Source organism: Musca vetustissima, unplaced genomic scaffold (assembly GCF_032173495.1).
Source record: "Musca vetustissima isolate MV318-11 ecotype Yass unplaced genomic scaffold, APGP_CSIRO_Mvet_v1 utg3152, whole genome shotgun sequence".
Taxonomy (NCBI): domain Eukaryota; kingdom Metazoa; phylum Arthropoda; class Insecta; order Diptera; family Muscidae; genus Musca; species Musca vetustissima.
Genome location: NW_026880211.1, coordinates 130,562 through 148,222, shown reverse-complemented (window position 1 = coordinate 148,222; position 17,661 = coordinate 130,562). Strand labels below are relative to the sequence as shown.

The following is a 17,661-nucleotide window of genomic DNA, read 5'->3' as shown; positions in this document are numbered from 1 at the left end:
ATCTAAATTATCAAATACCCATAATATTTAAAGTATCTGATATTTGTATAAATCAGATATGTCTTAAAGTGAAAGGCAAATGAAGCGAAAATTTATTTTTCTTCGGACTGTACAATGAATTTATGATATCAAGCCGTATACATTTTATTATATTATGGAGAAGATTATTAGAAATTAAATAAGATTTCGAAAATGAGCAAAATAAAAAAAATCATTTTTGTATTATAACTTTTTAGTTCCTTATTTAGAAATATACTAAAATAAGTGAAATATGCATCTTTTCACTTAAAAATTTACGAAGTGACCAAAAAAAACAAAGATATTTTCGTGGTCCAATAACTCCAATTAAACAGAAATGGTGAATTGGATAAAATTTGTTGTTGTTGTTGTTTTTCGGCCGCAATATCTAATTTTGATTATTCTTACTAGGTGACCCGGTAAACGTTGTCTTGACTTAGCAATATTGTTAAGGAATAATTTTCGCAATTTCAGATTAGTATTTCAATTCCTATTAATACTTGCAAATCAATTTTTGTATATAAGAAATAACAATGAAAATATTTTTGGTATAGATAAACGTTACATCAGAAGTTTAGCATACATTTCAACATAATTAGGTGCAGCATAACAATTTTAAAAATACATAACCTCCTTTCTTGTGCTGATTTTAACGGACATCGACTTACTTTAATAGATTACTGTTACTAATGGAACATAATGCCTAATACGGATCGTTTGTAATATCTTGACATTCATCAGAGCTCCCCTAAAACAACAGTTCTGAATATCTACAATTTGATTCTGATTAGAAAATTGTTGATTTAGAAAATTATGTCATTAATTTCAACATTGTTTTGCCTTCTTCGTATATATAATATAAAATAAATTTAAATAAAGGCACATATAAGATAGGCATCAATAGTCTTGATGTAGGATTCGGAATTAAATAAAATATTACTTATATATTTAAAAGGTTTTCCAATATTAGAAACATTCAGTAAGCGTTATTTACCCTCCACGATAGATATTAATAAATGAGCTTTGAAATTTTGTATTTTTGGTATTGAAAATGCTCAATATTAGTTCACTTTTTAGGGTAGCCCCCAGTACTCCCAAATATTCGGTATTTTGAAGATATTTGGCACATTTTTCAACAGAATTGCTTCTATTTAATATTAGGGATCCTCAATATTTATGAATGTTTGTTATTGAAAATGCTCATAGCTCCCATACAACAGTACCGCTTAATATTCGGTATTTTGAAGACATTTGTCTAGTTTTTCAATTGCTTCTATTTAATAATCCATGTTTTAATATTTTTTAAATCTTTGACCGAATTTTCACCTCGAAGTGGCTATAATTTGGCATAAAGGATTACAGGTGAATAAAAAACTTCTTCTCAGAAATTAGACACCATATGTGAACGTTTTTTTGAACTTTATTTCTTTAACCCTTGAAGGGTTTTTGTCGAATATATTCGAAATTTAAAAGTACTCTTCTTCTTTGCGATTTTTCGGTTATCCTATGTACCGTTACTATTGATGTTTTTGTTTTTGCTGGAAGACAGACGAAACTGTCCGAGGGTTAAAATAAAAATTGCTATTTTTTCTAAACTCTATGCCTTTATATGATTTTAAATACAAAACTTGAGATTTTTATTCCGACAAAAAAATGTTTGACACTGAAAGGGTTAAGAGTATGAATAACCTACTACCACCGCATGCTGTAACATAGTCCCCATATAAATTATCCGACCGCCTTAAGGAATTTTGAATGTACACCACGATACAGGTTTATAGACCGATACAGGTTTATCTTAGAAGTCTTGAGAATGTATGACCAAAATTCCAAAGCTCGTTCATGATTCTAACATTCAGAATGTCATGATTATATCGACATAAAATGTTACTTATATCATTTTATAAAACTACTACATAATTGATATACACTTCATACTTGCAATTTTCATTGTGGCAATTTCATAGTACTCGTAAAATATTACTAAATATATTAAGTGGGAATTACAAACAAAAATTTTGTTTGATTTATAAAATATTTAATTTTTAATTAATTTTTTAATGAAAAATAAACACACATACAATTCTATTTGAATGGGGAACGTTTATTATTATTAGAAAGAATATTTTTTTTTTCTCAATTGTGATGATTGTATCTATCAAATACGATCCATCTGTGGTGTCCATTTTTCGACGTTTTGCTCAATCATTACAACTAATAACTCACACGCGTGAGTCAAAGCCTGAATCGATGCAGAATTGTCTCATAAACTTTAGACTTTACATATTACCACAGGCAAAAGTCTAACGATGTAATATCATAGGATTTTTGTTGTCAATAGATTGACCCAGAACGTGAAATTATCTGTTTACCGAAGAGTTACTTCAATGGAAATGGTGTCAACTTGTGATTTCAATTAGACGGTTATCATGTCATTATTACGGTCGCCACAGATAAGTCCACCGGGTCATAAATCATACCAAAACGCCATTCTTAGTCCTAAGTGCGGCAATTTTATGTCTTGACAACCAATTACACCAGAAATTACATTCAGAAATAACATAACACGATTTGGTCTAGGCCACACACGTCCTTAAAGATAATTTAAGATTGATGTCGTAATTACCACAGTCCCTTATAATGATTTTTAAAATTCGTTAAAGTTTAATGGGTGCCGAAACACATCGCTTTTAAAATACGAACACAGCTGGGCTCATTAGATTCAAAAATAGGGTTTTAATGAAATGTTTTTCATCTCCAATTACTAAGAAAATGTGGTGGGTCACATTTTTGAGAAGCAGGATCACTAATTTTATAATCAAATTGTTGTATTAACTGGTTACGCGTCCCGTTTATTGGATGGATATATCGAAAAAGCATACGTTATAACCATATTGGGTATTTTCTTTAGTCTTTCTACAAATGTGTGTGTATTGTGTAGTTCTGTAACAAATCAGGAATGAACAATAAAAACCTTGTTGGCTTGAACCCTTATTTGCATAGTGATGGAAATCTCCACCCTACAAATGAATGCCCAATAAAATATTTATAAAATATTATATATATGAAATTTTAGTTGACCCGGCCTCGATAAGCCTTGTAATGTAACGTAAACAAATATATGGATAAATAACCTTCATCTTTAGTATTCTCAGCCAAAAAGGAAAAAGTGATGCAATACCACCAACACATGCATTTATATCATTTGGATTTTTATACCCTTCACCACACTGTGGTACAGGGTATTATGTCTTTGTGCATATGTTTGTAACAGGCAAAAGGAAACGAAATAGACACATGGTTCCTTTTGAGAATATGCATAGAATCACTTTCTGAGTCGATTTATGCATGTCCGTCCGTCCGTCCGTCTGTCTGTCGATGTAAAATTGTAAACAAAGTACAGGTCGCATTTATAATCCGAATTGGATGAAATTTAGCATAGGTCACTTATTTGGCCCAAGGACGAACCCTATTGAAATTGGGAAAAATCGATTCAGATTTAGATATAGCTCCCTTATATTTATTTAACCGATTTAATGTAAACGGTCCCTATATATCTTTCGATTTGCACGAAATTTGGTACAGCCTAATCATTTAGGTCTAGAATGATGTCTGCCAAGTTTCGTAAAAATCGGTCCAGATTTAGATATAGCTCCCATATATAGTTTCGTCCGATTTCATGTAAATGGTGGCCCAAAGTCCCCACATATCTTTTGATTTGCACGCAACTTGGCATAACGTACTGAATTCAGCCTAGAATGATGTCTGCCCAGTTTCGAGAAAATCGGTCCAGATAAAGATATAGCTCCCATATATAGTTTCGTCCGATTTCATGAAAATGGTGCACAAAGTACCTATTAACCTTCGAATTTCACGAATTTTGGCATAACGTACTTAATTGAGCCTAGAATGATGTCTGCCAAGTTTCATGAAAATCGGTCCTGATTTAGATATAGCTCCCATATATAGTTTCGTCCGATTTCATGTAAATGGTGCCCCAAAGTCCCTATATATCTTTCGATTTGCACGAAATTTGGTACAGCCTAATCATTTAGGTCTAGGATGATGGCTGCCAAGTTTCGTGAAAATAGGTCAAGATTTAGATATAGCTCCCATATATAGTTTCGTCCGATTTCATGTAAATGGTGCACCAAAGTCCCTATATATCCTTCGATTTGCACGAAATTTGGCATAACGTACTGAATTGAGCCTTGAGTGATGTCTGCCTTGTTTCGTGAAAATCGGCCCAGATTTAGATATAGCTCCGTTCTATTATAGATTGATTTTAGATTGATTGACGCACCAAGGAACCAATAGGCTGATAGGAACAAAACGTTCTGAAATTAGTATAACCTAACCTGTGACAAGTTTGTTTGAAATCGCTTAATATTTGGGTAACCTGTGACAAGTTTGTTTGAAATCGCTTAATATTTGGGTAACCTGTGACAAGTTTGTTTGAAATCGCTTAATATTTGGGTAGAGCTTCCACATATATTTTCGCCCGATTTCAAGCAAATTGGGCATCAAACTCATCAGTTAGTCAAATTGACATGAAATTTTGCACAACTTACAAAATTGAGCATAGAATTACGTAGTTGCGTTTTGTAGAAGTACAGACATAGCCCAACGGATAACCTATTTATGTTTGTTTGAAGTCGATTTACATACTTTATGGATAAAACTAGGTAGATTCACATTTAGATAAATATCACATATTTTATTTCATCCAATTTCATGTTAATAGTCCTGTTTAATATACCCATAGTGGTGAAGGGTATCATATAGTCGGCCCCGTCCGACTTTACTACTTTCCTTACTGGTTTAATATAAGTTGCAAACCTTAGTCAAGAAATTTAAATCTTTTCTTAATATCCCTCAAACAACCCAAGGCAGTCTAGAAGATATTCAATTCAATAAAGGTCTTCGAAACATTATTTGGCAGATAGTGATATTAATTTTATTATTTTAATATATATCAAGTACGTTTACATTTAACCGGATTTCGTAAAGCCAGTGGGTTTCAATTGTCGATTCCTTTGCATATATGTCAAATAAATCCTCATAAAGTAGGTTAACTTGGTAAATCATGGCATAATTATACAAGGTAGTCCCATGTAGTCAAATGTTTCCAATTTTTTCATAAATTTTCCTTTGACAGTATTCAGCTTTCAAAATTTAAATGAAAATATCTTCCTTCGAAATGTACGCATATCATGTGTTCAGTGACAAAAATTTGCTAAATAATTTATATTTATAAATATTTTGAAATTTCCTGCCTCTAAAACTTATAAATATACAATGTAACAACCAACAACCATGGTTAAATCTTGAGAGCAATGTTCAATTTTAGAAAATATATTTTGTTTAATTTACTGAAAATATGCCAATCGACATACATAGATGAGACTACCTTCTGTAATTATGCCATGGTCTTCTTCTGTGATTATGCCACGGCATATACATCCGTTTTAATTAAATAAGGATTTGAAAGTTACGTAATATTTATTATATCGATAAAAAATGAATGTTTTTGTATTATATTTTAGGAACGTTTGACTAGTCACGGCAGTTTGGGGCTATCAAGCAACAGTCCAGCCTATACAACGCACACTGGTAGCCATGCTAGTAGAGGTGGTCCGACAGCTGGCCACGGTGGTCATAGCGGAACTCACAGTTCGGCGGCTACAATGCATCATCAATCATTGCAATCCGACTTTCAACCTCCGTACTTCCCACCTCCGTTTCATCATTCTACACAGAGTCCTCCACAACAACAGGTAATTATTGCTAATTTGAAGAAGTTATTTGTTTTATTAAATAAATATATGATATAACATTAAAATTATACTAACGATGATTAGATACCTGCATACTTACAGAATCATGGAGCTCTGGAGTACCTGGGAACAGATCCATATGGCCAACCATTACCTACGCTGCATCACACACCCCTCCACCACTACAATCAATTAGCTGGTCTGAGGTCTACTCAGGATCAATTGGGCATTCACAGATCCCACAGAGAAGCCGAACTCCAGGGACATGTGGTATGTATAATCATATTCATGTAGTTGCAATTGTGTTATTTGCTTTTTCATTTTGAGTTCAACAACTCCCCGCGTAATCCATTGCAGGGACTACATATAACATCTGACACAGACCCACACCCTATTTACATTGAGCTAAAATTTTTGCAACATTCCTCACATTTTCTTGGGATAATCTTTGTACAAAGAATTTGAGAAATTCTCTCAAACAAAAACAAGGCATCAGTTCATGTGTACGTAGTAGTCAGTCAAGACAACTCATTTATTAACAGGGTTATCTGATACAAACCCCATTTTCAGTTGGCAATTTCTTCCATTAAATACTCATAATTACCCTCCAATATCTGCTTGTTGGCATTCGACGTACTTGAGATTGGCCAAGCTGAAGCATAATTCAACCCTTAAACACCACAAACCTTAAACTCCGAAGGCAAGTGTGTTATTTATTTGCTTGTAATAAACGAACTTTTGCATAAACATTTTCTACAAAATATTTCAACAATTTGTTATCCTTGTCTTCTTCGTCTTTTTTTCTTGTTGCTCATAGACATTCTTATGCTCTTTATGTTATCCCTTAACGTTTTGTGAGACACACACACTCGAACGTGAACTCTCAACCATTTGCTTCAATCACAGTTCGTAAGGCTGTGATGTATGGAGGATTGACTATTTGATCGGACGATTTTACATGAAACCAAATAAATGTTGATGATAATAAACCGAACTTTATTATGGTCATGTAGACATCGAATGATTAATCCAGATATATTTTCTTTTGGGACAAGTGACTTGTAAATGGGTGGGTTATATATAGGCATTTCCGAAAGAAGGTAAACCAAAGTCGAAGACTTTTTCTTTCATTGTACTTAGATACGTGAAGTAGCAGGAAAAATTATAAAGAAAAAAAATATTTCTCATTTTTCTTCTTGTTCGTAGCATAAAAACTAAGCATAAAACTAAAAACTACCAATGTAAAGATTGCAGAAATAAAACCTGCGAAATTAAAAATGTCGCGTGAGTGACCCATAATAAGAGGACTGGCCAAAATTTTAAATTTTATGTAAAGTTCACTCAACCGCTCTTTTGTGGCTTTTATCTCAATAGATAAAAACCAGATGTTCTCAATTTATTTACCACCGATAGTGTCCCAATAATACAACAAAAAATACAAGTAAAAAATTTAATTGTGTTTGATTTATTAAAGATTAAAACATTCATTTTGCCTCCGAATGTCATGAAAGTGCTTAAAATATTAAATAGTTGAAATAATATTCTTGCAAAATATAAAAATACAAATATTTATAAATTTAGGAGGATTTCGAATTTTGGCCATTTGATTACGATATTTTCTATTAATTTTTTTTCCGAAACTCTTGATACATATCCTTTGACACTATACACGTTCAGTTCAGATAATAATAAGTAGATATTTTATTAATTCATAGTATTCTCCTCAGACACAGCTATCACATGGATTTCCATATTCAGACCGCCGCGGGGATTATGGCAGTGCGATATCAACTGGAACAACACATGGAGGGCGCCTTGGACATGATCACGATCCGCTAGCTTTACATCAAGCTCTTCAAAATGCTGTAGACGACGGCCAAAACCCAGGCATGGACGACAATGTAGCCTTTATGTCAGATCTACCTCTAATTAAGAGTAAGTACACATACATATTATTGTATGTATTCTGTACACATAAGTACACATTCACAACAACGGATCTGATGGTAAATCTCTGTTGTGGTTTCATGTAGAAATGTTGTGCAAAAATTGGTACAACAATATGGGCGTTTACTAACAAACACCCGGATGTGTATTTGGGGTAGAGTGTATTTACTTTAAACAGCCAAAGAACAATGAAATGTTAATATTCCTTTTTGACGGAGAGCAATGAAGAGAGCGAGAGCTCATCTAACATGCCTAATGTAACATGACCTCTAATTGGCAGGATTGCTCGACATGATCACCACTATGGTTCTAACATTTGTATTGTATTTCTTTTGTAGGTATGAAAAGTGGGAAGGATGTAGGAAATATTAGCTCAGGTTCGCCCAGCGAGGTATTTTGTGCTGTTCCCGGCCGTCTGAGTCTTTTGTCTAGCACTTCAAAATATAAGGTAACCATTGCTGAAGTGCAAAGAAGGCTATCTCCCCCTGAATGTCTAAACGCATCCCTGCTGGGTGGTGTTTTAAGGAGGTTTGTTTAACGTGGATCCATGTCCGTTTTAGCACAAAATAATTTTGTAACATATAATTTTTGGTTTAATATAGAGCAAAGAGTAAGAACGGTGGCAGGCTTCTGAGAGAAAAACTGGAGAAAATCGGCTTAAACTTACCAGCGGGCAGACGTAAAGCAGCAAATGTCACGCTCTTGACATCTTTAGTAGAAGGAGAAGCGGCACATTTAGCGAAGGATTTTCACTTTGTATGTGAAACTGAATTTCCTGCGAGACAATTGGCAGAATACATTGTACGGCACAATACGGAACCGCAAGAATCATATAGGCGGAAGGAGCTCCTACTGCACTCGCAACAGGTAAATAATAAATTGAAGTAATTATTTCTTTAATTATTTCACAAAAAAGAAACATTGAAATAAGTGCTGAAAAAAGCTTAAAACGTTATAATAAATCAACATATATAGTTATCTTCATGCGTATTTAACCGGAAGTGTGTTTTAAACATGTTTGTACAATTGGCAAACTTTAAAAGATGTTAGAAACGAAGAAAGAGTTTTTTTTTAACATTTTCAATCCTTCTGTCTGATCTAAATATAAAAATGTTTAAAACCAAACGAACTAACGGAGAAGTACAAAATTGGAATATTTATGAAAAAATTAGCCAATAAATAATGTGTATAACAAGAATATTAATAACACTAGATTTGCGGCTGTTGATTATATTCCTTTTTACCGACGTGATTCAATAAACAGATAAAACAGATCCACTTTGTAATCTTACTAATTTAAAACTCTACCATTAAATTGTGTTATGACATAAAGCATTTCTAACATTTGACTTTCATTGTGTATCCATTAACCATTTATCCAATTTATATTGTTTTTTTATCAGATTACCAAGGAACTAATGCAGGTACTTAGCCAGGACCGCACCACACAATACGGAACACGGTCACAGCATCTATTGGAGCCATCAATGCAACGACATTTAACACATTTCTCGTTGATTACCCATGGATTTGGATCACCCGCCATTATGGCTGTTCTTCACGCATTTCAGGTAGGTTGCATTGCATGTTAACTTAGCAATTGTAAAACTCAATTAATACCAACTTCCTATAACATAACAGACTTTCCTCAACGAGTCTCTTAATTATTTGGAGAAATTATATCCGTCGAATGGAGGAGGGATGGTATCCTCATCTCTTGATAAAAACAAGTTAGATAACGATAAAAAATGATAAAACCAATATCATACACACAATTACTAGCGTTCGAAACGCTTTCTTAACTCCCGACGCGCACTGGCGCAGCACACCCACACAGTGGCGCAGCACACCCAAAAGGATTCATAGTAATTGCATTTAGTTCTATAATGGTACACTTTTTATGTATATGTACATATGCATATGTATGTAGCAGTAAGTCAAAGGTATTCAATTACATACCTAGTATTGTTCATAAGATCGTTTTAATGTACACACATGTCCATGTAAAATAATAGTTTAATTTTGAAACCGATATCATTTCGGTTAGTAAATAAGTAGAGAATGCATTCCATTGATACGTACGCAGTGACGTTTAGAATAGTACATATATGCACCAACACGAATACACAAACACGACACTCTTGCCAATTAACACAAATACACACACACACAATATTGTCCGTTGTAAAGATACCGAGGACAACAAAAGACATTTATTACTATGGTAAAGACTTTTCCCTCTAGAGATCCCGATTGCAAACTATTGTAATTTATCGAATACAAAGTATAAATTTAGTAAACATATTCTATTTATAATGCTAAAGCATAGACTAGTAAGATTAGTTGTTTTTATTAAATAAATAAAAATTATCTACTGCAACTACTTAATAACTGTTTCATTTGAAAGGTCAAGAGCAAGAATGGTAATAAAGTAGCTTTGACTTACTTGAACAAACACTTGCAATTTTTTCAGTCCAGGTAAGCCAAAATCATTTACCTATCTGAATGTAAACGTAAGTAAAATCACTGCATTGAAATGGGATAAGGTTAAATTTGCTTGAATACGCAAATTTTGGACTATGGTCTTTAAGGCATTTATTTATTGTATATTCACAGCCAATCATGTACGTAGGTACATGCATTCAGAGATCCGACTGATGTAATGCTAGGATAAATTTTATTTAAACAATAAAATTCTTACACAATAGAGTAACTTCGGACGAGCTCGAAACATGGGCGCATTTAATATGCAAGGAACACCTCCTCGCATATTAAATGCGCCCATGTTTCGAACTCGTCCTCATGAAATCTCGATATGCGAAATTACAGGTGATGGGGCGGTACCCTTAAAGGGGGACTATTCCAAAACATGAACCCATATATTTTTGCATTCATTGTTACCCAGAGTGCAATAAATTGAAATTTATCACAACCAACCTTTAATTTACTGATCCTCATTACCCACACATACTGGTCCACATTACCCGCCAAGTTATTTTTATTCGCAGTTTAAAGTTTTTTTGAAATTTAATGCAATAACATTTTTATAGACAAAAATATATGGGAAATTACAAAATTCTTTTAAAATTCCATTAAAAAAATTGAAAAATTTTATTGCGAGCACATTTATGATTTTTGTTACGAAATCTGTTTGCGTTCACAAATTCGGATGCTGCGCACAAAAGTTATAGCGATTTTAAATCTTGTATTTCAAATATAAATTAAAGGAATTCCTATTTGTTGTAATTCGCGAATTTGTTCACAAACGGATAAACACATTTGTTTTCTTTGCATACTTGTCAAATCACATGGAAATAGGGTATAATAGTCGCGAAAAACAAATAGAAGCATGAAGATATCTGAAAATAAAATAAAATATTTTTTTTAATAAAGACAAAACGTTTATTTGAATTTTCGATTTTTAGTATGGTTAAGGGAATACGGGTTTGCCTAAATCTTCTAAAATATACGACGCTTTCTTCTGCAAATTCTTTTAGATGATTGTTAAATATCGGTAGATTCATCGGATAAGAGTTTCGACGTTAAAAATGACTAAATATATTGCAGTTACAATACATAAAAATTATCATTATAGATTATATCGAAAAATCATACAATAGAACCATATAGTCCATGGGGTATTCTGAAACTTAGTCACTGATCACATATGCGTGCGTTGTGTAGTTTAGCCACAAATGAGGAAAGAACACAAAAAAACTCGTTGGCTTCAACCCATTTTTCTACATTACCACCATCACAGCTTCCACCCAACTTATTATTTATTACCAATATTTTAAGATTTTGACAAGAACAATTCATTTTGTAGAAATGAATTTAAATTATATGCAATATGTTCATATTTCGCGAGTTATAAACTTGCAAACCTCAGTTTCAAGGAATTTAAAAGATTTTTGTAATTTCCCATATATCAGACCATTTGGTGTAGTTTCATATAACGGTAAACCCCAATATTCGGTATTTTGAGGATTTTTGACACGTTTTCTAATCGAATTCTCATGGTGCAGCACACCTCCGTACCAAAAATAAATAATATTAACCCAAGTTTCAGGGTAGAACCCATATAACGGTACTCCCCAATACTTGGTATTTTGGGGATTTCAGACAAATATTCCAACCGAATTGGCTGTTATTTGGCAGTTTTGTTTTTCATTGAATAACACATGTCCGTACCAAAAAATTATTAATATTGACCAATATTAATAATTTTTAGGTTGTCATTGCATAGTTTATGTCTGTACCAAAAATTATTAGTATTGACCAATGTTTCCGTGTGTCCCCATATAACGGTACCCGCTAATATTCGATATTTTGAGGATATTGTACACATTTTCAACCGTATTCCTGTAAATTCATATGCATAGCATGGCTAGCATGGCTCAGATTTAGCTCCCGGCCCGTCCGAATTTGCTACATTCCTTGCTGTTTTTATCCTAAAAATGATAATAAACATGTAGCTTCTCTAAAATGATAGGGAATATTAAAGTGGATTCCCCTATAGCTATTATAAAGTTTCCCAGAGAAGGCAAATTCCTGCCATTTGGCGATTATTCAAATGTAATGTAATGTATTAAGGAATGTTGCACAAACAAAATTTTCTACGCCAGTCATCTGTCTTTCCAAATCGGATCTTGGAATCAGGCACATCATGGCAGAAAATAGATTTTGGATATGGGCCAACATAGACAAAACGAGAAAGAAATATGTAAATGGTGACACATTTCTGCTTTTAAATTTAAGTGTTAGATTAGGTCATGTTCCCAATCATGGTGTGTATGAGATATTCATATGAATTTACTAAAATTAATTTACTAAATACTAAAATGTACTAAAAACTATAACACAGGAACGGTTAGAAGTAAACTCTGAAATTTGGTACACAACTTTGTCTATGATATTCGAAGTGGTATGTGTGAAATAATTAACTAAATATTATATTACAAGCAGGGATGGAAAATTAAAAATGTGAAAAGGTACCAAAAGAGTACTTTTTTAATAAAAGAGTACTTTTTTCAAGAAAAAAAAACATTTTATTCAGTTTCATAAACATTGATTTTCAGGATATCATCACTTAGCCTATCTTTCTGATCGTAATAATATGAGAATTCTGGCTTCTTTCGATTGCATTTGAATATGTATTCTATTGACTAATTTTAATTTCACTACGTCTTTCTCGAAAGCCAATATATCCCAAACTAACATGAATTTCAGTTCCAAAGTGCTCTTGAAATTATTGAAGTAATCACGACGACTATGAATGTAATCAATTTGCCTACCTCAGGAGATAGCACAGAGTATGCCAAATTGAGTATCTGACAAACATATCCGATTAAAAAAAGATTGGAACTGATAAATTAATATAATGTTTGTAATTTCAATCATAACTGAACAGTTATCAGTCGTAAACCTATTCATATTGCAATCACATCAATATCTTTATCTGCAATGCTTTTGCCGGTCAAATCCATAATCCAAAAACTATATATATATTGGTGTGATGAAGGATTGGAATGGTACTGAAATGGTCACGGGGGTACTAGGGTACTTTTTTGGGTAAAAAAGTACTGAAAAGAAGTACTATTGTACTGAATTTTCCATCCCTGGGGTACAGGTAGAGATAGATAGATCTGTAATTTGGTATGCTGCTTTAGCTATAAAATATAGAATGATGTACAAAAATATGATTTGGAAACTAGTATTAAAATGGCACTAAAACTACTACACCTTTTTCACATGTTATTCAAAATATATCAAATGTAATTCGAGAATTCCATTTGTAATTCACAACATATAATTTGCAATTCGAGAATTCCATTTGCAATTCACAACATATCAGCTGCAATTCGAGAATTTCATTTGTAATTCCGAGAATACCTTTCGAAATTCATAGAATTCCGTTTGAAATTCATAAACTTCCATTTGAAATTCCAAGTATTTGCGTTTGAAATTCATAAAATTCCACTTGAAATTAATAAAATTTCATTGGAAATTTAAATAATTCCATTTGAAATTCTTAACATTTGATTTGAAATAAATAACATTCCATTTGTTTTTCATAACATTTAATTTTAAATTCGAAAAACGTTATTGGTAACACAAAAGGAATATGTATGAATTTGAAATGAATTGTTATGAATTACAACTGAAATTTTATGAATTACAAGTGAAATGTTATGAATTTCAAATTGGATTCTTTGAATTTCAAATGGATTTCTTTGAATTTCAAATGAAACTCTACGAAATTCAAATTGAAATATTCGAATTACGAATGAAATTTTTTAAATTTCAAATGTAATTTTTTGAATTTCATACGAAAAGTTTAAAATTACAAATGAAATGTGGTGAATTACAAATTACATACTCGAATTACAAGTGAAATGTTATGAATTGCAAATTGAGTTTTCGAATTACAAATGAAATTCTCGAATTGCAATTGAAATGTTTTGAATAACATTTGAAAAAGGTGTAGTAAAAAACTTCAACATATTATATTATAATGAAAACGGTAGAGATAGAAATCCGATACTTCGTAGGTAGATTTAACTATTACAAACAGAATGATATGCATAAATATTTTTTTAATCAGTACTAAAAAGTACTACATATTTTACATAAGTAAATGATAATACAGTCGATTCCGGTTAATAGAACAAATGTTTGAAACTAAACTAAACTAAACTAAACTAATAATTCTTTAAAATTTTCACACATTTTACACCGCATATGAAACTCCGTTTAAACGAAAAATCGGTTAATTGAAATCTAAATAACTTCTGAAAGGTCATATTTGGTCGAAAAAAAGCACTGCATTATTGAAAAATATATGCGATGCCTTTTGCCAACATTAGTTTTACGTGGTGATTAATTTTGGAACAGTAGCGGATAAATCAGAAATTTTCTGACTCTATATGGATCATTCGATATTTTAAATAACAATACCGGAAAATTATTGTACCACAACAACTTCTGTGTTTAGAATAAGGATTTTCTTTGGAACAATTTCAAAAACAATATTTGCTGAGGGAGCTGGACCATATTTTTGGAATTTCGAACTTCGGATAAATGAAATATATATCAATTATCCGGACTTCGCTTTATTCTCGGATAGTTGAAACAAAATCATTGCATTTGACTACATTCAACTAATGAAAGTTTATAGAATTGTAAAATTAAAAAAAAATAATAAAATGAGTTGCGCAATTAATTTTTGGGAATGCGTTCTAAAATGCATGGAATGTACTAAAAACTGTACATGGGTATTGAGTGTTTAGAAGTGATAAAGTTTGAAATTCGAGTATTTTTGTATAAAATATGATAAAACGGCATTTACATTAGAACTTTTTTACAGGGTTAACCTACTCTATGTGGATTTATTTGACATGTATACAATGCAATTGACAATTGAAACCCACTGGGTTAACCAAATCCGGTACAATGTAAATGTACTATAAAAGTGACTAATGTTGAATTATACTAAATTGATATTTTATGCAAGTATTGTGCACGGGTGAGATGATAGTGGTTTTGATCATTTGTACCTTAAGAGTGCGAAAAGTTATATAATGTTCTAAAAGAAGATTGAATCCTGAACATTAGTGGGAGATCGTTGTTATTATAGAACTTTGAAATTTTTGGTATATAGTTCAGTATTGGCATGCACATTTGAATAAAGAAGACAGTTTCGAAAAATCATATTAAAGGCATACGAAATGTACTCAATGTGAGGTCTTTGAGATTTGGGCGAACGAATAAAGAAAAATACTCTGAAAAATGGTATAAGGTCATTGTTAAAATAAATACTAAAGTGTTCTATGTGTGTGTGTGGAACTAAATGAAACTAAATTTTGTACAATAGGTAGTGGGAAGATGCGTAAATATAGAATTTTGAAATTAAGTATGTGAAACGTTAGGTTTGGAGGTGGATTTCTTTATTCGCTATAGATGAACGAAAAGTTCTAAATGGTACTAAAATTATTACAAAATTTATTTTGAAACCTTTCTTTTAAAAACTCAGGTAACAAATTCTATTTTTTATCTTTTTTCATTTGGTTTTTTAAGACAAATGCCGCTCTCGATTTGCTGTATGTGTTCGTTTTATTGTACCACTTTTCGAATTTAGCAATAATCTGAAGTATGAGAAGACAAATTCAACGCAAAACTGAAATAAAAAATGTGACTTAAAATTACCTTTTCTTGAGGAGGAAACAATGGTTCGGGCCTTTGCATAAAGAAATTTAAGAATTCCATTGGATCAAGTGCATTTCGTGACAATCTCATGCGTCTTTTCAAGTTCAAGGTATTTTGGGCATTTTGAACTATTTCTCCAGTATTGTATGATCGAAGCACTTTTGTTAATGCAGATATTATGTAATCTTCATATGAGTCTTCAGTAATTAATTGCGACATTTGGTTCATCCATAACAGAAATATTGATCCATATCCCGATTTTGGCACTAGAATTATTTTTTGAAATACCTTTTTAAACTTAGACTTGGCGCTCCATGGTGCGTCACTTGTACCCAAAAGCATAATTTTATCATCTTTCTTAATTGTTTTAAGAATTTTTTTAGTAATGGAACTCTGAAGTAATGTAGGGCATTTGTCAATTTCATCTTTTGGGATTTTCTTCCAGAATAATCGATGAACATCATTAATGAAAATAATACTAGGCTGAAATACCTTTGCTACTTTCATAACCATTTGAACAAAGTAGTCGACGTTGTCGGCAAATTGATATGTCTTTTCTGGACTCAAATTGAGAAGAACTGCATCTAAAATATATACAGGGCCCAAAAAAATCATTTTGTTATTTTTTTTTTTCATAAATATATCTATGAGTAATATTTATGTAAAATATAATAACAATATACATCTACTTTTAGATCAGATTTAGTTTAGATATGTAAGTCTCATACATAATTTGGTCCGATTTTATGTTAACGGTGCACCAAGGTCCCAAAAAATGCTAGATATATCTCCCACATAGGATTTTCATCGATATCTATACTAGGTTTGTTATAAATATGATATATAAATTTGTATGTGAACAAAATTCGTAATTTTCCCCACTCTAAATTATTTTTTTCCTTAAATAAATGTAATGTAACAAAATCCCAGATAAAATCAAAAAAATTGATGCAGAATGTGTCAAACCACATTAAAAGGGTAAAGAAGAGCATAACTTGTGGTAAAATATTAAAAATCGTTTAATATTTTTATTCTTTTATGTGCAAAAGTGTTCGAATTGATTTGTTTTTCATTTTAATTATACCCGACCCGACCCCAAGCTTCTTTGATCGCATATTGTGATTTATCAACGGGTGATTTTTTTTAAATTTTAATTAAACCCAGCAGGCCCCTGAGTTTCTTGTATCCCATATTCAAATTTAGCTAAAGGTGATTTTTGTAAAATTTTAATTTTAACCGTCCTCGGGTTTCTTGTATCGCATATTCAGATTTAGCAAAAGTTGCCTTTTGTACAATTTAAATTATACCCGGCCCTGGGTTTCTTGTGTCGTATATTCAGATTTAGCAAAAGGTAATTTTTGTAAAGTTGGCATCTTATTCCGCACCCTCCTTTCAAGTCCCAAAATTACCTCTGTCGCCCTCTCTTACAAATTGGAAAGATGCTCTTGAATGCTTCATCGACCACGAAAAAAAAGGAATACCTCAAAGATGCGATGATGAGGACACAGGACTTTATATCGAGAATGAAATATGTTTCAAAACGTATAGAACATGTTACGGACAAAGAAGCTTCAGATATATTGAAAGAAATGGTGATCACATAACTAAAAAAAATCTAAAAATAGAAGACTTGATTTGAAATGTACATTATTGTTATACCCTTCACCACATTGTGGTACTGGGTATTATGTATTTGTGAATATGTTTGTAACAG

The 17,661-nt window shown here is 32.0% G+C and overlaps 2 protein-coding genes across 4 annotated transcripts in view; one reads left to right on the top strand and one right to left on the bottom strand.

The window, feature by feature from the left end:
- Positions 1 to 9,501, top strand: part of LOC133325678 (transcription factor AP-2-epsilon) — a 92,481-nt gene extending 82,980 nt beyond the window's left edge. For 2 of the 3 annotated variants that reach the window (XM_061534403.1, XM_061534402.1), the window contains 7 exons: positions 5,565 to 5,795; positions 5,898 to 6,065; positions 7,523 to 7,730; positions 8,081 to 8,270; positions 8,345 to 8,609; positions 9,146 to 9,313; positions 9,384 to 9,501. In XM_061534403.1, coding sequence (XP_061390387.1) covers positions 5,565 to 5,795; positions 5,898 to 6,065; positions 7,523 to 7,730; positions 8,081 to 8,270; positions 8,345 to 8,609; positions 9,146 to 9,313; positions 9,384 to 9,494 — 1,341 coding nt within the window. In that variant the 3' untranslated portion in view covers positions 9,495 to 9,501. Of the gene's footprint in view, positions 1 to 5,564; positions 5,796 to 5,879; positions 6,066 to 7,522; positions 7,731 to 8,080; positions 8,271 to 8,344; positions 8,610 to 9,145; positions 9,314 to 9,383 lie in introns of all 3 variants that reach the window. The other variant, XM_061534400.1, reaches the window with a different exon arrangement.
- Positions 9,502 to 15,784: 6,283 nt separating this feature from the next.
- The window catches only part of LOC133325680 (IQ and AAA domain-containing protein 1-like), a 52,375-nt gene continuing 50,498 nt past the window's right edge, over positions 15,785 to 17,661 (bottom strand). The window contains exons 7-8 of the mRNA XM_061534405.1: positions 15,948 to 16,531; positions 15,785 to 15,886 (exon numbers count right to left, since the gene is read on the bottom strand). Coding sequence (XP_061390389.1) covers positions 15,785 to 15,886; positions 15,948 to 16,531 — 686 coding nt within the window. The remainder of the gene's footprint in view (positions 15,887 to 15,947; positions 16,532 to 17,661) is intronic.